The sequence below is a fragment of the Wasmannia auropunctata genome, unplaced genomic scaffold (genome assembly GCF_000956235.1).
Source record: "Wasmannia auropunctata unplaced genomic scaffold, wasmannia.A_1.0 LD335513.1, whole genome shotgun sequence".
Lineage (NCBI taxonomy): Eukaryota > Metazoa > Arthropoda > Insecta > Hymenoptera > Formicidae > Wasmannia > Wasmannia auropunctata.
The window spans coordinates 9,170-31,184 of NW_012027377.1; the positions used below are offsets into that span (position 1 = coordinate 9,170).

The 22,015-nt window shown below is 36.1% G+C and overlaps 1 protein-coding gene across 1 annotated transcript in view; it reads right to left on the bottom strand.

Annotated features, from left to right (window-relative positions):
- LOC105456888 (probable citrate synthase 2, mitochondrial) overlaps positions 1 to 20,084 on the bottom strand; it is a 28,251-nt gene extending 8,167 nt beyond the window's left edge. The window contains exon 1 of the mRNA XM_011701249.1: positions 19,912 to 20,084. Within this exon, the coding sequence (XP_011699551.1) occupies positions 19,912 to 19,956 (45 nt within the window). The 5' untranslated portion in view covers positions 19,957 to 20,084. The remainder of the gene's footprint in view (positions 1 to 19,911) is intronic.
- Between the last annotated feature and the right edge of the window lie 1,931 nt (positions 20,085 to 22,015).

The following is a 22,015-nucleotide window of genomic DNA, read 5'->3' on the forward strand; positions in this document are numbered from 1 at the left end:
TTTTGTATTTCAAATAAATTATTCAATGTATTTTGTATTTCAAATACAATTTCAATCTATTTTGTATTTGAAATACTAAAAAAATTATTGATAAAAATTCTTGATAACCATTAAGAGTAACTTAAATTTTTCTCATATGACACTAATTATTTTCGTCAAGTTTCCAGCAATATCAAGTCATCAGATTCAAATTTCATAATCTCACATTAGTAAATAGATTTCTCGTGTGATTGATACTATTAAAAAATGTAAGAGAGTAAAACAATTTTTCTTTCTCTCTCTTTCTAAAAGTGGAGAAAGACCTGTTGAAGCGGGGAGTTTAATACTATATATTATTGTAATTGAAAGATTAAATTTAAAAGTATTTTGTATTTCAAAGAAGTATTTTGTATTTCGAATACAAACTTAAAAGTATTTTGTATTTCAAATCGAAAGATTGAAAGTATTTTGTATTTTGTATTTCAAATCAAAAGATTAAAAGTATTTTATATTTTGTAATTCAAATACTAAGATTCCTAGTATTTTGTATTTTGTATTTTAAATACTTTAATGGTGTATTTTGCCTAGCCCTGCATATATCGATAATAACGTTCATGAGAATGATGAATATCAGTAATGATGGCGAAGATAGCGGTAGAAAAAAATGCAGTTGTGGAACGAAAACTGTGCGAGCGATAAGCGGGACGCGATACGCGACGGAAATGTCGAGGCTGTTGGACGAGGAAAGGTGGAAGAGCGAATCCGTTATCAATGTAATCGCGAATATGTGGCAGCACGCGCGTGCGGGTGCGTGGACATCGGCAGGCCACGTGACTCCGGATTACGGCACGTTCTCGTCAGATACGCCGGCCGATCTCGAGGTTGCTTAATTCTTTCTTTTTATTCCCCCTGTCAAAGCGAGGCGAAAGTCACGTGATGCGCCCGTCCGGGGCCCGCTTATCTTTGCCCGGCGTCGTCGGACGCGTTGCAGGCGGGAAGGAGAACTCCTTTAGACGGGCGTAGGTAGAATGTAGATAGGCAGGTGACGCGGCACTTTGCAAGTAATTAAATCGTGGTGAAGAGTGGAAGTCAAGACTGAGAATGTCGACGAGCGCTGGGACGAGCGGCTCAAAATAATGGGGCTCTGGTTGGATTAGAATCAATTCGCAACAAGCTTAGATATTTTTATATCGATAGATTAAAAGGATTCGGAGCAATTCGGAACAAGCTTAGATATTTTTATCGATAGATCAAAGAATTTGGAGGATAGCGAAATATCCGGATCTTAATTGTATAACTAAACTTTATACTTATATGAGAGTATTTAAGTAATTCATTAGAAAAAAATTAGATTCCGTAAAAAACTTTATATCGAACTTTATACCTTTGTTTATCTCAGACGTCGACAGACGATAATTACTCAGTTTATTAATTATTAATTACTGATTGTTCTTCGTCTCTGGAGTATCGTTAAATAACTTAGCAAAAGAAGTTATGACGCGATAAGACGTGCGGTAGTCTGATCTAAAAGATAAACTGTCACACGAGAAGTCTATAAAGATTGTCGATATGTATTTTCCTTCGGAACAAATTCCGCTTGAGAGCCATAAATTATCCTTTAATAATTTCCATATTCTCATCTTTCTTTCAAAATTATTATTGCACAGGACGGTTACCCAACAAAGTATTACACAATGGAACACGCTGACAAAACAAAAAGAACATCGGCAAGTAATTAATCTTTTGAAAAAATAAGCTGCACGGAGAAATATTCGAATGCAAATTCACGTGAAATAACAGAAAAAAAAACAATCTAACTAGCTGGCAGTTGGCACATCGAGGTAAAAAGCACGAAGAATGAAAAACAATGCACCGCAATATCAAGAAACATGGAATTTTGTGAAATATTTCGACAAGTTTAAATAATAAAATACTACATTATAATATATTTAAATAACATAATTAATAATTACATAAATAACGTAATATAAATTATTATATTACATAACATAAATAAATATGATATATAAATAATATATTTAAATCTGAAATTTAAAAAATTTATTTTTGCTGTTTTATTCGTAGATTTATATCAAAGGAGAAACGAATGGCATTTCGACAAGTTTAAATTATAAAACACTACATCATAATATATTTATATTACATAATATAATGATTACATAAATAACATAATATAAATTACGATATTACATAATATAGTAAATGTGATATAATAATTAATATATTCAAATCCAAAATTGAAAAAAAAAATGTATTTTTTCCGTTTTATTCCTGGATTTATATCAAAGAAGAAACGAAGAAGATTGCACATTACGTCGCGGTATCGTCGTAGTGCACCTTTAAATTCGAGAGGCTCGGTTCAAAGATCGTTTCTCGTCGCGCGCTCTTATCATCGTGCGCCTGATAGCGCGCGCTGCACGTTATTTTTTACGTAAAGTAGTGGCAACGCGATTACGTATAGCACCAGGGAAATTCGCTTGACGCTTGCACTTGAATGCAATCTGCGGCGATCTTGACCCTTACACGAAAAGCACGAATTGTGCGCCCTTTCGACGGAACGTTCTCGCGATCCGTCCGATCGCGAATCTCGCCACGTCAGTCGCGGTCAACGTTCAAGTAAAGGTATACTTGGGAAAAGCAGCTATGCCGAGATGATAATTGGAAAAAAAAAACTACCTGAAACTGCGCGGCTCTCCCGTTCCTGAATATACCAGTATTCAGTTTCCAGTGTCATTTGATGATTTCTTAAGAAAATCTCAAGGGACGCAACACTAATATGCCAATGATAATTTATTTTCGTGGTCAAGCACATTATGGTTGGACAGAACGCGGCAAATCTGCAGGGCGGCATGCCAAAATGGCACGGCTAAAAATAAAAAGGACTTCGACTTGACGTGCAGTTCGGGTTACCGCGCGCGTGATAAGAGGATCGATGCCAATAAGTGTCGGAAAAATTCCGATGGTCGCGGGGCTCCGCAAGAATACAATGATTCTTTATATACTTCCAAAAGTGTGCAAGAACCACTTACGTTTATCATTTATATCTCCAAGGACAAAAATTTCCGAAAAAAGGAGTACGGGGAAAATAACAGATAAATATAACGGTACAAAATAACACTGATAAGTTTTATCGTCCGATTGTGAGATAATCTCGAAGCGCGCAATTACAATCGCAATTCAATCTTTAATTGACGAAGACGGCTATTCGAGGACGCGCCAGAAATATCAGCGTAACTTCCTGTTCTTGAATGGAGAACTGCTTATCGATCTATCAAGATTAAATTCTGCGGAATAACACTTGGAGCCGCAGATCGATTGAACGACAATTGGAGGGCGCCTTCGGTCTTCGAGGGTCAATCATGCGTGCGGCAGATGCGATTAACCCTTTAAAATATACGTTTAACCTGCCTCAATCTCTCGCTTTGGTGCAGGGACAATTGGTGGTAATCGTATTAAGAGAGATCACGTATCCGCGACGTTCAATTCCCAACAAACACAGATTATAACCACAATATTGCAGCAACATTGCAATATTTCTGGGATATGTTACAATGCTGGAATGTTACAATGTTTCTGCGACATTGCAGTTATAGGGTAAACCCGGTATACACGCCGCGCAGAAGTCAGAAAAAATAGAAGAAGTGAAACTAATTTTCTCGCAACCACTCTGTTACATGCCTTTATGTTATATTAGTATTGTGTTGTAATTTCAGTTTTTTACTGTTAATATTTATAAAATTATTGTAAGTTAAATCGATTTATCACTGTAATATAATATAAGTAGCGCAATCATAAGTTATAATCTACATAAAATGATTATTGCAGGAAATGTAAAAGGCTTCGTGGTTGTTTCGTGGTATAGTAAGTGTAGAGGATTAGTAAAGGATAAAGTAAAGCAAAATACAAGTGCTTAGCTCTTGTATTCTTTGTTTAGTTTATTGTCTCGTATATCCCATCTGTTTGGGATATACGACATTTTTAGCGCGTAGGATTTATGCCGTAGCACAGACGCTCTATTATTTATTTATAAATATAAAAATAAATAATATGATATGTGATAATAAGCCTTTTACAATACATCAATCATAACGTTCATGTATGTACATACTTATGTATGTACTTATTCATAATCTAGGTAATAATACGTTCGTTATTTATTTATTAATGAGTAAATGCAAATTACGTTGTCGATTCACGTATTATTCACTATTATTATTTAGATTATTTGTATATTTTTCGAGTCATTTATCCCACTCATGAGTAGTCGTATAACCCACCCCTATTTTTATAAGGCAAAAATGCAAGGGTTTAAAGAAATTTCTTTTTTAATATAAAAAATAAATAATTTGGATTCCTAATATTTTTTTATAATAGTAAACAGCATAAAGTTTTTACTGGCATAGTTCATTTAACTTTAACTTAATAAATAATATCTGATAAATTAAGTTTTTAATAGGTGCGGCGTATATCTCGGGTTTACCCTAATCTATGTTTGCTGGAAAGTATGTAGAAGAGTATGTAGATTGAGGCTCGCGGAAATTGACTTCTGATACCCTCCTGCGGAGGTATTTGCCGTCGCGAAATGCGAGATCGGTATCGGGTTTAAACTGCGAGCGACACGCAGCGAAATCGATGTTTATCGCGTGGGAGATGAGATCGCAGATATAGACGCGAGTTGACTTTCACGTATCAAAATGAGCCACACGGCTCATTTTTCAATAACAGACTCCGATTGTGAGCGTGCGAAAGACGAGTTATACAGCACACAATATAATTTTGTTACTGTAGAGATGTGCGAATATAGTTCGAATTCGAATCGAATCACAGTGGATTCGATTCGAGTTTGTTTTCGAATCTGTAAGATTCGAAATCGAATAGCTCGAGAATTTCGAATCGATCGCCTATTTTTTATTTGCTTTATTTGTATCTCCCGCGCGACCAATTCTCCTCTAATAAATAAGTATTTTTGATGTACGTAATGTGTATCCATATATGATCAATAAAATGTTCGAAAACATTCTAATTATTCGCGTATACACACATTATTAATAACATATTTTCTAGTTCAAAATGTCACTTCATAAGATCACGATTCTTTGTAATGAGATGTAAATCGAAAATAGGTCTTCAGTTCGTTTAAATCATTGCGTAAAATAATGTAAATCATAAATTTTGATATTTATTACGTTTAAATTAACATGTAAGGTAAACCTGGGAAAATTTGATTCAGATTCGATTCAATTCGATTCGAAAATTTCAGATTCGATTCGAATCGATTCGACCATGCAAATGCTTGATTCGCACACCTCTACTGTTCTGCACACGTCGAGCGACGTAACAAAAGCTAGTGAAATATGAAGATGGCCAGACTTGCAAATAATAGCGGCTGATAAGATTTTCAATGAGTCTGGATCTTCTCGGCGGCTGATAACGAAGTTTAGTCTCGTAGGGGTAAAGTTCAATGTGTATTAATTTCTATCGCGAATATGGATTAATGATCTTGCGTCTATGTAATTATAAATTATACAGACAAGAAGTAATTAATGATCTTTCAAACGAGACCATATATCACGCCCCTTTTTGTATTTTTATAAATTAAATTTCCATCGCTGACAACAAAGTTGTATACACAACATAATATTATATGTATGTACTATAATGTCGTACGGCAAGTAGATGCAAATACAATTTATCGATCTCTCCGTTCTAAAAATAATGTTAAATTTAGAGGTGTGCGAATAGTTCGAATTCGAATCTGCAAGATTCGAAATCGAATAGTTCGAGAATTTCGAATCAGCAATGGTTCGATTTCGAATCGATCGCCTAATGTAATGTTAATCTGGGAAAGTTTGAGTCAAATTCGATTCGTATTCGAATTAAATAGATTCGATTCGATTCGATTTCGAACATGTTATAAAAATTCGATTCAAATCGATTCGACCATGCAAAGGCTTGATTCGCACACCTCTAATTAAATTAAATGATAGGATGCCTCAAAAGGCGACGTTAAATATGTTTAAAAAATTAATAATACATCCACCATGCTTTTAAATAGCGATTGACGCAAATCAACAGGTTACAACAAGAATTCGAAATTTCAAATCGTATCTAAACTTATGCGCTCTTTTTGGCAGATCAAATTATACATCTTGCAATTATATATATTGTGTAATACATGTCGACCTCATTTGTGTCACCCGGAAGACGGACGATAAGAGCTTCCAACGCTCACACGCGCAACATTCTCTAAACACACGTCGCAGTCGCGCATTCAACATGCCGTCATCGACACGTGGCAAAAATCGTACATCTCGCGCAAAAGTAATTTCCTTTCTCGCTTCTGCGAAAAAAATTACATCCCGGTAGTCTTTTTAGGAGAATAAATCAACATCATTAATCAATCATTGTAACAATCGTTGATACATCAATCATTGATAAATTCAATCGCATTCCCGAAGGAAGAATCTCTTTTCTCTTGATATCATCCTAATCTAGAAAGAAAAAAATTCCACGAGATTGGCATACATATTCATTCCTACGGGAATCTTTTGATATAGATTCGCGATCTTGAGATGTCATAATAATGCAGCGAGTGAGATGATTCACGTTGTATTTCTAGAAATTCACGTCTCTCGCCGAACAACGGAGAAACAATACGAGACGTATAATAGAGACATCTCACCTCACTTATTACGTCAGCAGACGTACCTGCTGCATCGATCATATTTATACTGTCATTCCGTACGTATGTACTACTCTCGCGTATCGATGACGATCCCCGGCACGAGGGCACGAATATAATAGATATCTCTCTGGTTGGCGGGCTCGCTCTCAGGATGACGGGATCGTCCCACATATGTGCGTCGGCCGATATATCCCGGCATACATTTGACGTCATTTTATGGGCCGTCACTTTGTACCGTGACTCGCATGCTCACGCTCCGCGATTATCTCCTTTCGCGCGGTATAAAACCACTTCCGATTATCGTAAAAATTCAATTGTCGTGAAACCGGATCGAGATGCGCGCACGTAGCCTATTGCGATAAAGAATATTTTGCGCTCTCGATAATTCGCCGACCTCGTATTCGCACGCTTCTTTACGAGAATAAAATCCCGACTGCTCACTTTTCCTCGTAAATTAATATCAAGCTTGCAATTAAAATAATACGCAGATTATCGAGAAGAATTCAACTATACTAAACACAGTTTTTTTTTTCAACTATAACTACCAAATTATCATCATGACATTTATAACCGAAGTAATTTAACTCCATTGTGCAAAGATACTTAATTTCATAATTTATTGACATTTTGCTCTCTCATAATTGCGCGTGTCGATTATCGGAAAAGGCACGTACTCTCTATCTTGTGTTTTGTTGCCCTGTCATCAATTGTCACCGTGTATGTATGAACTATATCTTACTGCTGGATATCCTTATCGATGGACTTTGAGTACATGTGAGATGTCAACAATTTCGCGACTAGTCTGCGCGATCAGATCAGACTTGAATCGGCGATCGCCGTGAGAGAGGCGCGTTGGAATTACAGTCGAACCTCGAACCTCTACAACTCGAAAACCTCTACATATAAAAATACGAAAATTTTGTTCATTCCCTTCCGCTCCACTGCGGAAAACCTCTATAAATCGAAATTAAATCTATCTCGAATTAGTCAGACATTTAGATGTATTATTTTACATCTGCAACTCGAATTTAAAGTAGCCAGACCTCTACAAGTCAAAGTTCACCTCTATAAATCGAATTTTTATTGTCGCTGCCTCTATAATTCAAAGTTGTAGCTACACGGAAAGAACAATTTTGCTGAATCCAGATCTGAAAATCATTTTCGTTCAATAATCAAAATTATTTTGTGCGAAAGTCAAAATGATTGCTAGAATATCAAAACGTTTTATAGCAATAATTAGTTTTAACATTCCAACAAATTATTTTGGTGATTCAATAAAAAATTATTTTCAGATCTGTTTTTAGCAAAATTTTTAGGTCTTTCAACAAAATCGTTCTTTCCGTGTATGTGTAGCCATGAATAATAGTCTGGTATTTTGTTTTATGATTACATTTATTATATGTATGCAATAAATAATTTACTGTCAAATATTGATTTTTTTTCCTTTAAAAGCCATTATAATCGGAAAATTATAAACTCTCGTAGAAATCCTCCGTAAGTCAAATTTTCATATTTTAACCCTCCTTTACTCGAATTTTGATAAGTCGAAAACTCTTGTAACTCGAAGGGTTTATCTCTTCCCTTGAGATTCGAGTTATCGAGGTTCGACTGTATGATTATTGATGACTGTAGGATATTGATATCAAGAAAAAAATCAGACGCAGGGGATGCGGATTCGCTTTCACGAACAACACGGACATTATTCTCGGGGAAATCAATATATCGTTCGCGAAGGACGCTATTTCGGGACTAATCGACCACCGCGCGGTTTTTGCATTCTTCATGAAAGCTATACAATACATCCGGTCTGTTTATTCGACTGACACGATTGGCCCCGTTTTTTCCCCCTCCGCGAACCCTTTTCGTCACGGAATATTAAGTCGCTTTCTCGAGGTCACCGAGAAACGAGAAAGGAATACATCGCGGTTGCAAACACATAGCGTTCTACGAAAATTAGCATGCGTTAGCATACATTACGCATTACTGATAATGCTCTCTCTGCATTACGTGCGTTCCACAACGTACGCGAAGCAAGTAAGTAAGAACGATACATCTAAAAAAAAAAACAAAGTTATACATACGCTGTATGCATATTAAATGTATATTATCTAACAAGGAAACCTGATTCTGATTTTAATGAAACTTAGTACACTTTTAGATTACATAGATGAATTTAGAAAATATCAGTTGATGCTAAAAACGATTTAAAGGGGTTAAATCATCCCTTATATATAAAGCAATTTTTAATTTTTTTTTTTTCGTTATATCTCGAAGACTATTCAAGATATAAAAAATGTTTTATATAAAACATTACCATCGTTTACCATTGATGTTTTATATAAAACATTACCATCGTTTATCATCGAAACAAACATCGATTATTAGCACATACACCCAGCTTGGTTCAACAGCTCCTTTATTGTACTAATTTTTATATAAAAGTTTTACAATAAAATTACCTCTATTCATTTACGTTAATAATATTTTTTAAAAATAATTATTTTCAAAAATTTTTTATAAAATAATTATTTAGAAAATTATTAACATAAATGAATAAAGGTAATTTTACTGTAAAACTTTTATATACAATATTTTTTGATATCTTAAATAGTATTCGAGATATAACAAAAAAAACTGAAAATTGCTTTACATATAAGAGGCGGTTTCACTCGTTTAAATCGTTTTTTTAGCACCAACTGATATTTTCTAAATTCATCTATTTACGTAACCTAAAAGTGTACCAAGTTTTATTAAAATCAGAATTTAACACTTCGCGAGGTTTCCTTGTAAATACAAACAAAGTTTACGATATAATATATCGTATAGTAGTGGAGTACATATCTATTTACATTTCAAAAATAAAAGTCCGCGAGCACGCAATTGTAATTCCCAGCCGGTTACGCCACACATTCGTGCAAAAAAATCGACCCGGGAACAAAAGTGGCGGCAACACCGAGGTAACCCCAACCGGTTTGCCGACCAAGGTCATAGACCTTGTTCAGGTTTGAGTCTTTTCCTGGGTACGGATCCGCACTGGATGTAGCACAAGAGTTTTCCGCTTGCTTCTTTGGAGGAAATTTGAAGAAATAAGCCGGGAAAATCCTATCGTCGATTATTAAGGAGTGAAAAGCTCGAGAAGATTAAAAAAAAATCGAGGATTGTCAGATAGAACTAAGAAATTTTAGCGTCACAAAACAAACGTCCATAATTCCTGCGTTATCTATAATTCAGTATATGTGTCTTATATAATTCAGTAAAGTTCCCAAAAAGTTCGCTTACTCGAGAACCTCTCTCGAAAGATCGCGAGGAAAATACCAGTTCGTTCCGTGAGGGGAAAAAAAAAATACTTTCTCGTGAGTCTACTGAGCCGCGGATTCAGGAACTTTTTACATTCGCTCTGGAATTCCTCTCTTTCATTCTTAGGATCTCTAGGCCGCACAGTGACGTCCCCCTTAATGCGGGACAAGTTATTACATGATTGCACAAACTTAAACCGCGGTTAATCAGAAAAATTATTCGCACGCACAATTACGTCACTGCACGTAGTACATATATATACATTGTATTTCTACGTTTTTAGGAATAAAATAAACGTATAAATAAAAAAAAAAAACACAAAAAATATTAATTTCTTTCTCATAATATAAAATTTGCTTTTAATTGAAAAAAAATAATATGTTATATTTATGTGTAAAATACGTTATTTAAATATTATATCATATAAAAAATATTATTGTCCTGTAATAGAAAAAAATTATATTGAAGATGTACTGAGGACAGCACAGAGTTTTTTTACATAATACAATAGAGTATTAATATTTATTATTTGAAATATCTTTGTGATAAAAGCACTTCCGTTCTCGATAATAAAGTTGGGTAAAGATATTTGGAAGATTAAAGATACATATCTCTGATGAAATTTGACAAGTGAGATGATTTTGGGGTTTATGTTTATGACGATCTGACGCAGTCGACTGTCCAATCAGATCTGAATGCGCGCGAATGATACGCATGATTAATTGTTAGCAAATCATGTGGGCAGATGTGATAACGGCACTCGTTATCACCAATTGTGTAACCGGTCCGCTTTGAAGGGCAATACCGGATGGAATACACCCGCGGAGTCACAATTATCTAATTCTCCACGCGCCACATAATTGAATGGCGCTAAAATGAGCAAGCTGTATCGGAATGCCATCCTTTTTTGCATCGCAAATATCTTTTTTTCATATACGTCAAATAAATTCATGTCACTTAATTGCATTAATATTCGTAAATTTTTCATGATTTCTTTTCGTATTCCGAAATTGTTATGCAATAACGCCGAATTTCAAAATCGTAATCACAATTAGTATAATCGAGAGTCTGTGTGAATACATATATATGTATATACATATAATAAATTTCCCTTAAAAAATAAATCACACAAACTCTCGATACACACATATGTATATATGTGTATGTGTGCAAGTGCGTGTTGTGTGTAGCATCATATTATATATAAAAAAGAATTACATTTCACATTAGAATTATAATTAAAGTTAGTAAAAGTAGTATTAAAGTTTATAATTCCGATTGATTTATGAATTTATCCATCAATGAAATTTTAAGGAAATCTAAAGATTTAAAAAACTGTGTGTGTGTAATAAAAAATAGTTAACAGAGTGACTATAAATGTATATGGCGGAATATTACCAGAGAGAGAATAAAATTTCACGTAAAAGTAAAAAATTGTAAAAACTTGTAATTTTTTTTTCATTATTGCAAAATAGCTCGATGAATCTTTTTAATTTTGAAAGACGCATTGAGCTATTCTGCAATAATATAAATGACGTGATATAAAATAAAAAGTTACACGATAAAATGCACTTTAGCCACTTGTTTAAATTTGTCTCGCGACAAAACAACACGTCAGCAGTTGGCAATATAATTTCGACCAGGTTACTGTCGTGGGTATGTGAACGCAATTTTTATCGCTCAACAGCAGTAAATTACAGAACACACTCGCTGCTCGGAACATATGCGTCAATATTTAACTGTGCCCTTAATAATCAAAGGTGAGATAACATCTTTCGTTATCTCTGAGTTGATATTTGCGTAACAAAGAAAGATTAGACACTTCAAATTTTTTTAAAGTTTAGTTAGTATATATAGGTAAACATATATACATATATACGGATTGTGTACTATTCAATCGTAAACGACACTGAAGTTTGATTGAGTGAAGTATTGATTAATAGTGCTCAATACAATTTTTTCAATGTATGAATGAATCAATTTGTATGTGCAAATACTCTCTCTCTCTCTCTCTCTCTCTCTCTCTCTCTCTCTCTCGCTTGCTCGCTCGCTCGCTCTCTTCGTTTCTCTAAGGGTTTTAATTTTAAAACTATGACATAACTGGGCCGTTTGAAAATAGTATCATCGTATTCACGTTGATCCCCGAATTGTGCCGGTTATTATCCCAGACACTATATAATTAAAATTAAAATTACCGTGGGAATTTTGAATGCAGTAAAAAGTTTGTAAGAAAAAAAACTCTTCGTCACGTCGAAGATATAATAGAGATTTGTAAAGAGGAGAAAAAAGGCCTCCATGCAAAATATGCGATGACAGCGAAATACGCGTTGACATAAAGTCAGGTCAAGTGGAAGGATCTAATAATAAACAACGTGCGTTCGGGCTTGAAACGAAAGAATCGCGCCCCTGAAATAGTTCGTTATGCGACTGAGGCCATCGGCATTAGGTAACAGGTGAGATGTATATGCAGCCGCACGGCAAGAAAATTACATCAAGCCTGCCAAGAATCATGATATAATACAGTCGAACCTCGATAACTCGAATCTCAAGGGAAGAAAAAACCCTTCGTGTTATAGTTTTCGACTTATCAAAATTCAAGTAAAAGAGGGTTAACACATGAAAATTCGACTTACGGAGGCTTTGTACGAGAGTTCATAATTTTCCAATTTAAAGGAAACAAAAATCAATATTTGACAGTGAATTATTTATTGCATGTAATAAATGTAATCATAAAGCGGCGTCTACAATGGGCAGTAGCAGTAATAGATTAAGGAGTAACACATCGGAGTAAGGCCTGGAGCACATGAAATGCATAATGAGGCATAAGACGGCTAGACCAATGAGAATCTTATGTAAATCAATATAGCGTCTTTATGCTGACTACTCATTGGTCTAGCCGCCTTATGCTGTGTTTATGCTTTGTTATGCATTTAGGTCCATCTACAATGAGAGTAGTAAATCGTAAGCCGTAAGAAATTCACCAATCACAGTCGAATATGAGAAGAATAATCGACTGCGATTGATAAATTTCTTACGGCTTACGACTTACTGCTCCCATTGTAGATGGACCTTTTCATGTGCTCTCGGCCTAAGCTGGTTTTTCGGTGTAATAGGGCGTAGAATAAGTCCGTAAGCGAAATAGTTGAAATCCATTTCCTACGGCTACTTTTTTACTCTCAGCCAATGAGAGCTCAGCAGTAACACGAAATGCGCGCAATAAAAATCGATGCTATTTTCACATGTTAGATACGGATTCTTGTACTGAAAACGAAGTCAGCACGGACTATCTCTGATCTCGAGGTCGGCACTGATCGAGAGCTTATTGCATTGGTCCGAGTTAATCGGTTTTTACACGACAAAACCAAAAAATTATACGCGAATGCAAATGTGAAGTCAGAAGCAGATCGGTGCGAACCTCACTTATATTTTGACATTCGTCGAGGCTATAATCTTTACTATGCGTCATTGTAGACACTCGGACGTAACGACATTTTAATCCTACAGTTTACTCCTAACGCTTACTCTTTAAACCATTACTGTTACTACCCATTGTAGACGTCGCTTAAAACCAGGCTATTATTATCATGGTTACACATAGCTACAACTTCGAATTATAGAGGCAGCGACAATAGAACTCTAGAAGTTCGACTTGTAGATGTCTGGCTACTTTAAATTCAAGTTGTGTGTGCAAAAGTAAAATAATATATCTAAATATTCTAAACTGACAAATAATTCGAGTTAAGGTAGGTTTTATTTCGATTTATAGAAGTTCTCCGCAGTGGAGCGGAAGGGAATGAACAAAATTTTTGTCTTACCGAGATTTTCGAGTTGTAGAGGTTCGATTTATCGAGGCTCGACTGTATAATATAAATTTATTCAGGTATAACTGCCGAGTCTCATTAATGTCTCATTCCTCATTCATATATTCAATGATAAATATTAGAATATGCAATATAATATCGCAACTGGTCTACGAATCTATTGTAAAGAAAGAAAAAAAATTACTCGGCGAATTCGTTTGATTAACGTTCTTATAAAATCTCGCAATTTTCTCGAAGCGCGTATAGATCTAGAATCTCGACCGATGACATAAGCCCCTCCCCCCCCCCGCCCCGCTACCCCGACCTGTCTTAAATATAGAGGATTTCCGATCGATCCCTCTCGGGAGAATCTCGACTCTCGCGGGGATGACTTGACGATCAAGGCAACTTGACCTAATTTAGCATCGCCAGTTGCGGGATCGGCAGGGTTACGGTCGATGTAGATTACGGGGGCAGCAGGGCGCGGGCGAAAATTTTCGGCCTCGAAATCGCCACTAAAATTAGCCCAGCGCCTTGCAAAACCGCTCAATGGGCATTCTCTACTCATTCGGCGGGACGAGGAGAGGAAACCCGAGTCGAGTGCCGCGCGCGGAGTTCCTTGTGCACGCCACGTGCGTATATTACATGAGAGACCGCTGTTTTACATATGCGCACGTGTGGGGAGCGTTGTGCAACGCCTAGCACGTCGATATTATTTTCTCATTAGGAGCACGGAAACACAAAAACCCCCGGTTTTCTCAAGGAAATAGGAATCATCAACGTGATCATCATTACGTCACCTCTGCGTATCTCGAGAGTTCAAATCTCTCGGATAAATTATACTGTAAGATAAAAAGAGACAGTAAGCCTGAAAAATGAATATCGGCGATCCCACGGGACCTTTTTATCATCATTTAACGTATTGTTAAGAAATTATGAAAAATTAACAGTTTCGAATTGATCCTAATTTAATTAAAAGAGTTCGCTCGAGATCCAAAGTGTCTTCTGTTCTAAAACGTGTTGTGACACGTTCGGAGCGTGTTGCGATAACCGCACCGCGGACAGACTACAATTTTCTATAATCTATAGCTATAAAAAAGCATGCAGTAGTAGAGAAAAGCATGAGATATACTTTTAAGCACACAAATATAAAATATGAAATACTTTTATGCGTGTCACAATACGCATTGGAAATTGAGGATTACGAATTGGAGATTAAAATTTAAGCAACCAGAACGAAATGAATTAAAATTAAAATTATCCGATTAGCCGAATTCTAATCTCAGATTCGCAATCCTCGATTTCCAATGCGTAGTGTGACAGTAGTATAGAAAAATATATAAAATATGAAATACTTTTAAGCACACAAGTATAAAATATAAAATACTTTTAAGCACATAAGTATAAAATATGAAATACTTTTAAGCACGTGTCATCGAGGATTGTGAATCTGAGAGTAGAATTCGGCTGATCAGATAATTTTAATTTTAATTCATTTCGTTCTGATTGCTCGAATTTTAATCTCCAATGCATAGTGTGTACACGAGTTTTAGACACATTGTAATTACACGTCGAAAACGTTCGATTTCCAATAAAATATCGATAAACATGAAAAATTGCATTTAAATCGTGTGACTCCCATCGCCTGTGTTGTGATTCCATCATTAAAAAATGCTCAAAAATTTTTCCCGGGGCACATGTCTTTCTCGGTCACCGCGTATAGATCGATTTCGCGGAGTCACGCGACGCGTGTCACTTGGACGAATACACACGCGATTTCGTATGTGCATATGTGCACAGTAGAGACGCCTCGGCACGCATTGCGTAATCGCATGTAGAAATGATTTTCTTCAGGTGGAAGTACAAGCACTCGAACTTGACTGTGAAATTCATGAATCTCTGTATTTGCTTTTCTTTAAAAGAGCGAAAGAAAAGGGGAGAGAGAAAGAAAGAGAAAAACTCGATACATAGAGCCAACACACAATGCGATCTTGTTTCCTCGTGAAATTTCAGTACATGTTAATAAGAGAGAAAAAAAAACTATGACGTCAAACTTGCGGCGAAGAGTTGATTCACTCGTAGAGATTCGACCATCCTTTTTCGACGAGTTTTTCTATCATCGCGCTAATGTAAATCGCCACGTGTGGTTTCGATTCCCTTTCTCTCGTGCCTTTTCGTCACACTGTTCGCGCTCGTCGTTTTCAATGCATCAACGTGGAAAAAAAAATTGAGCAAGTGTTGACGTGCAATAGCTGACGTTTGCATTTACGGGTGTGATTGCTTATATATCGGCAAAATCAAGCGCTGTTAAACGTTGGCATTCTAACTAACTACTAAAACATATACGTTGCGCAAAAACCGTAATTAATGTTGCAATTCCGAATGCGAGTCGAGTACACAGGTGTATCTTTAGAGACTCGCGGATGCGGATAGCGCGAGATCATTCCTAAACGCACCGGACTCTCTGAGACTTATCAGTTGAAAAGACTACTTAAAAGACTCGGGTAGACTTTTTTCAAGTGGAAAAAGTGTGTAATATATATTTATTAAACTCAAGGATCTAGTTATCAGTATCACTTTTTTTAAATTGCACTACCCACGTCATTAACATACTTACGACATTTCATTATTTTTCCGTATTTCATATATGTTAAAATATAAACTCAAGTATATAATGTATAATATTTTGTATGTTTATTTATCTTTTACATTTTCTTATATTTATTTAATTAAATACAAAATATGAAACACTTAAAACTCGATCACTTTTAATTACTCATAAATTACTCATAATATGTTTATAATATGAAAAAATGTTTCAAAAGTGACATGATATCAGGAGGAGACGTACAGTAAAATTAGTTATATAATTTTGCTTTCTTATTGAGATATGAAGGTCAGCTTGAGTTTTTAAAATGGGATGTGTAACATTTGATCTTGTAATTTTTGAAAGAGCATTAAACGCTGGGTAAAAAAACTATTAAGATATGTAGTAAAATATGTAAATGTAGTAAATGTAGTAAATCACGTAATTATGTAGTAAATGTAGTAAATTACGTAAGTATGTAGTAAATGTAGTAAATTATTAAGACATGTATAAAAAATTGGTAATTACTGAAATATTTTTAAAATAATTTTTAACATAAATATTGCTTAAAATGCTACCTATTTCACTCTCACAGGATTTTCCTCGCATGCACCATAAAGATATATCTCGCTTTTCTATTACTAAATTTCGTTACAAACACTTGCCACGTTTTCTTCTATGAGGATTTTAGTCTACGTATTACATAGCAATAATTTCCAGCATGCCCTAAACTGGATGTTTAGTCATGTATGTTATAAACACATGTTTGAATTCGGGAAACAATCAAACAAGTGTTTTACAGAAGCTCACAGAATTTTTATTTGCACAGAAGCAAGGTAAAACTGACAACTGACAAGGTGGCAACTGACAACTGTCTGATAACGATAAAATTTAGTAATAGTGAAAAGCGAGGTTTTCTCGTCCATGATGCGTACGAGGAAAATTCTGTGAGAAAATTTTTGACCCGTACACATTAATCATTTTTTACTCGGCGCCCAATACTCTTTCGAAAATTGCAAAATTAAACGTTACACATTCCATTTAAAAAATTCGAGCTTTTATATTTTGATAGAAAAGCAAAATAACAGAAAACTAATTATAATGCACGTCCCCCCTAATACCTGACTTTTGTTTGAGACATTTTTTAATATTACAGTTTACGAGTAATTGAAAGTAGTTGAGTTAGAAGTCCCATTCTGTATATTTATGCCAATATGTATAATTTTTTCGTATTTTTAAATGTAAAATATATTAAAACACAAATATACGTAATATATATTTCTTATGTTCATTTATATATTCATTTTATTAAATATTATATATTTATGCTACACGCCAATGGCGATTTATTCTGTACATATATTTACATCGAATTATTAATCAAGCTAAAAGAAAACATTAATTCTTGTTATTTTGTAGAACTTTATATGCTGTGGGATTTTCCTTTGCATAAAGTAGATATTATTTAAAGTTAAACCTAAAGAAGGATGGAGGGAAAACGTTTATACGCGGATATCGCAATCTCATTTACAGTTTTTGCGGATAAATTTACCGTTCTTGGGAAAGAGCGAGTCGATCTCGGGACATTCCCGGGGTCGATTCGATGCGCTGGCAAACGATGCGCTAGTGCATTTTACGTGCACGCGACGCGTCACCGAGCGCGCCTGCTTCGGCGAAGACGCGTGGCATCGACTGGCCGCGGATCGATCGGCTTAAATGCTTAAAGGGAGCAGGGGAGCCCGATCCTTATGCAACTCTCTTTCTCTCTACCTCCCTTCCTCCCTCTCCCTCGCTCTCTCTCTTTCTCTCTGCAGCACGTCTCAGAAGCTCAATGTCGAGTTCAATGTCGCCTTCGACAGACTTTACAAAAAGCTAGACGGTAGATCCTAATAGCACAATATTGGAAAATTCATTGGCGCAATATTGGACCAATGTATTTCCAATATATTTATGCCAATATGTATAAGCATTATAATTCTTCGGAAAATTCATTGGCGCAATATTGGACCAATGCATTTCCAATATATTTATGCCAATATGTATAAGCATTAAAATTCTTCGGAAAATTCATTGGCGCAATATTGGACCAATGCATTTCCAATATATTTGTGCCAATATGTATAAGCAATATAATTCTTCGGAAAATTCATTGGCGCAATATTGGACCAATGCATTTCCAATATATTTATGCCAATATGTATAAGCATTATAATTCTTCGGAAAATTCATTGGCGCAATATTGGACTAATGCATTTCCAATATATTTATGCCAGTATGTATAATTTCTTCGTATTTCCAAATGTAAAATATATTAAAACACAAATATGTATTTATATTGGAAACACATTGGTCCAATATTGCGCCAATGAATTTGCCAATTTTGTGTTACTAGGAAGAGCATCTTTCCTAACGAAAAAGAAAATGCCTCGAAATGCCACGATGTCGGAGCTGTGAATGGTTTTCTGGAACACCATGTGCGTAAGGCTACGATAATTTCGATGACGAAGCTTTCTAAAAAAGAAAAAAAAGGTTCGCTAGCAATGAAAAAACGCGCTTCGACGAATCAGTCTCTTCCCGACTGTTTGCAGGTTTCCTACCTGCAGTACGTAGGCTCGAGTCTCACGCGAATCGGACACGCGACATGCGCACACACGGACATATTTAGAGGCGTAAAATATGCGTGAAACGCGAAATACACGGTGGACCGAGAATGAATTTCCGTTCCATCTGAAGGAATTCTCATAATGGGGATCTTTGCTCGTTCCACGATAATATAAGTAACTAAACTCGATATTCTTAATATTTATAATAATCAGGAATAATATTTCTGTACGCAATTCACGCGTTGACCCGTGGTTTGTTCGATCTTGCCTCCCCCCCTTCCCCTCCGCCGCCGAAAAAATGAAAGGTTTACGCGATTCCACACGTGAAGAGTTCCTCGTTTCGCACACAACGCGATTGAACTAACACACTCGCGAGAGGCGCACACGCACGCGGGACACCGATCGGCGTGTACTCCCACACGTAAGACGGCCTTTTCTCAAAAAAAAAAACCGTCGCTCTTGTTTCGAAGACGAGAGGATCCCGTTCGAAAGGATCGACCCGTGAAATCGATCATTTCTCTCTGATCGACAAATTGGCCCGGAACAAGCTCACTGCGCTCGTTCTTTCGTGGGACGGGAAGGTTTCTCGTCGGGAAGCCGGTCGATAGAACTACCGCGGCCAGCCGCGTTCGCGGCTACGAAAAAATCATCGCGTTCGTGCGAATCTCCGAGGGGGTTGGTGGTGTCCCTGATGGTGTCCCCGCGGAAACGTCCAGCGTCTGCAGAATTTCGAATTTCGAAACGGCACGACTCCCCCCCCATCCTCACCCCGCCGAACGCCCGACCCTCCGTGTCGAACAAACGACTGATAAATTCGAAGGGCGCGAAAACGCGTGCGAGCGGCGCGTAACTCTCGCTCGCGTTTCGTGGGAAAAGAAAGAAAGAAGTGAGAAAAGGTAAAGAGAGAAAGGGACGGGGAAAAGGAGACGGACGACTCACCTGAACGTCGAGGCAGCGTTTCGGGGTGAAGCGGAAGAGCGCCATCCTTTTTCCTGCGTGGGTTGTATATCCTGCGCGGGTGTCCCGTACCCTCGAACTGACCGACTCGACTCGACCGTCTGACTAATCGACCGACCACGCGGTGCTTGCGGCGCCCCAACTCGACTGGTCCTCGACTCAACGCGCTGCCGCGCCGCGCGCCGCTTTCGCCGCGGCGCGGCACGCGCACGCGCGCCTCGTGACGTCCGATCGTACCGTGCTTCAAAACGTTTCAGTAGCGGCCGCAGCCGCAGCGTGGCCCGCGTAAGTTTCGGTATATAATAGATGTAGGAAGCCTTAAGACGATCCTGGAAGATTGGAAAAATTTGCACGAGGTCGATAAAACAGATTCTTCGGTGTCAGTGATATCTCTAAATAAAGGCCTTCACACATAAAATCCTGTAAGATCGTAATAGACGTAAGCGTAAGAAAATCGACCAATCCCAATTGAGTATTAAGTTGTCCGTAACCCCTCCACTGAATTGCAATTGGTCGATTTTCTTACGCTTACGATTTCTTACGTCTTACGACCTTACGGGATTTTATGTGTGAAGGCCTTAAGGACTGTCTACAATACGTCGTATATCAGATCATAAGCCATAAATCGTAAGAATTGACCAATCACAGTTGAATGTAAGAAAAATATTCGACTACGATTGGTCAATTCTTAGTTAGTATGATATGAGTGGTGACTAACGGCTTATTGTAGAAAGCCCCTTAAACTTCTTACAATCTCTTTTGTCTCACTCAAACACATGCAATGTCCGTATCTAACTTATTGAAGTGCCATCTGTTACAAAATCCGGCACTTACTGTTAGACGCAATTTTTGCTGTCTTTACCTTAGCCTAAGCGTATGAATTACCATAATTTGCAGTTGTAAGGATTTCTTTTTTCCTAGGCTTTCAATCGTAGCTCAAAAGGTCTTGTATTATTCGTGCAAGTAATCCGATTTGGGAAACGTAAGCATTTTGAATATGTGAGCTACAGAACTTCTACACTAATGAAATGTTTATACGTCAAATGATAGCTGTACGATCCGAAAAAATGTAATTTTTTAATTTTTTTTTGTTTTTACTACAAATTCCTTAGTCCCCCAAATACATATTTTATGTCTATTTCAATCCTGTAAAAAGATTTTTAATTCCGTTCTGTCATTTCGGAGAAATCTTTACAACTGCAATGTGTCGGTAATTCCGACCTTCCAGCATCGCCTTAAGCTTTAAGAAATGGACCAATCATAGTCGAATGTGAAGGGAATAATCTTTTACGATTGGTCAATTTCTTAAGGCTTAAGGCTTCGTACACTTTACTATTGTATTTCAGGACTAAAGCTTCATAAGTCGCAAGCACACAACGCAAACGCGGAAAAAAAAGATTGAAATATCAAAAAAAAGAAAAGAAAGAGAGAAACGTCCGCGTTTGCGTTTTGCGTTTACGACTTATGTAGATGGGGCTTAAAGATTTCACAATTTTGGACATAATCACCGATTAGTAAATGTGGTTAGAATGTCTCTCCTTTTATAATTAAATATGCTGATACAATTAAATAATTGGAATAAATAATTAAATTTATAGTTTAAAAAAAACTGCTTTTTTTAAATTGCTGAAAAAAACCAAAAAAATTTCGGTTTTTTTCCGAAAAATTGCTATATAAACGATATACTACCTAATTTTTAATATTTTTATATTAAATATTAATTGGGATTCAAAAAGTAATGGAAGTGACTTTATGTATGCGATTTATTTTAATTTGCTCGTTAAAATGTAAATTTTTTGTTTAAATTAAATATAAGCTTATAACCTTTTATAAGTTATATAATCGTATTTATCGATTATATCTCATATTTTATAGTATTAATTAAAATAAGACACCCCAATCAGCACACAATGTTTTAAAAAATATTTTTAAAAATATTGATACATTAAAAAAACATTTTTAAAAACATTTAAATAATGAGTTAAGTGCTCTTTTTTTCATTAAAAAAACGTTTAATTTTAAAGTTTAAAGAAATATTTTTTTAACGTTTGAAAAACGTTTATTTTAATGTTTGAAGAAATATTTT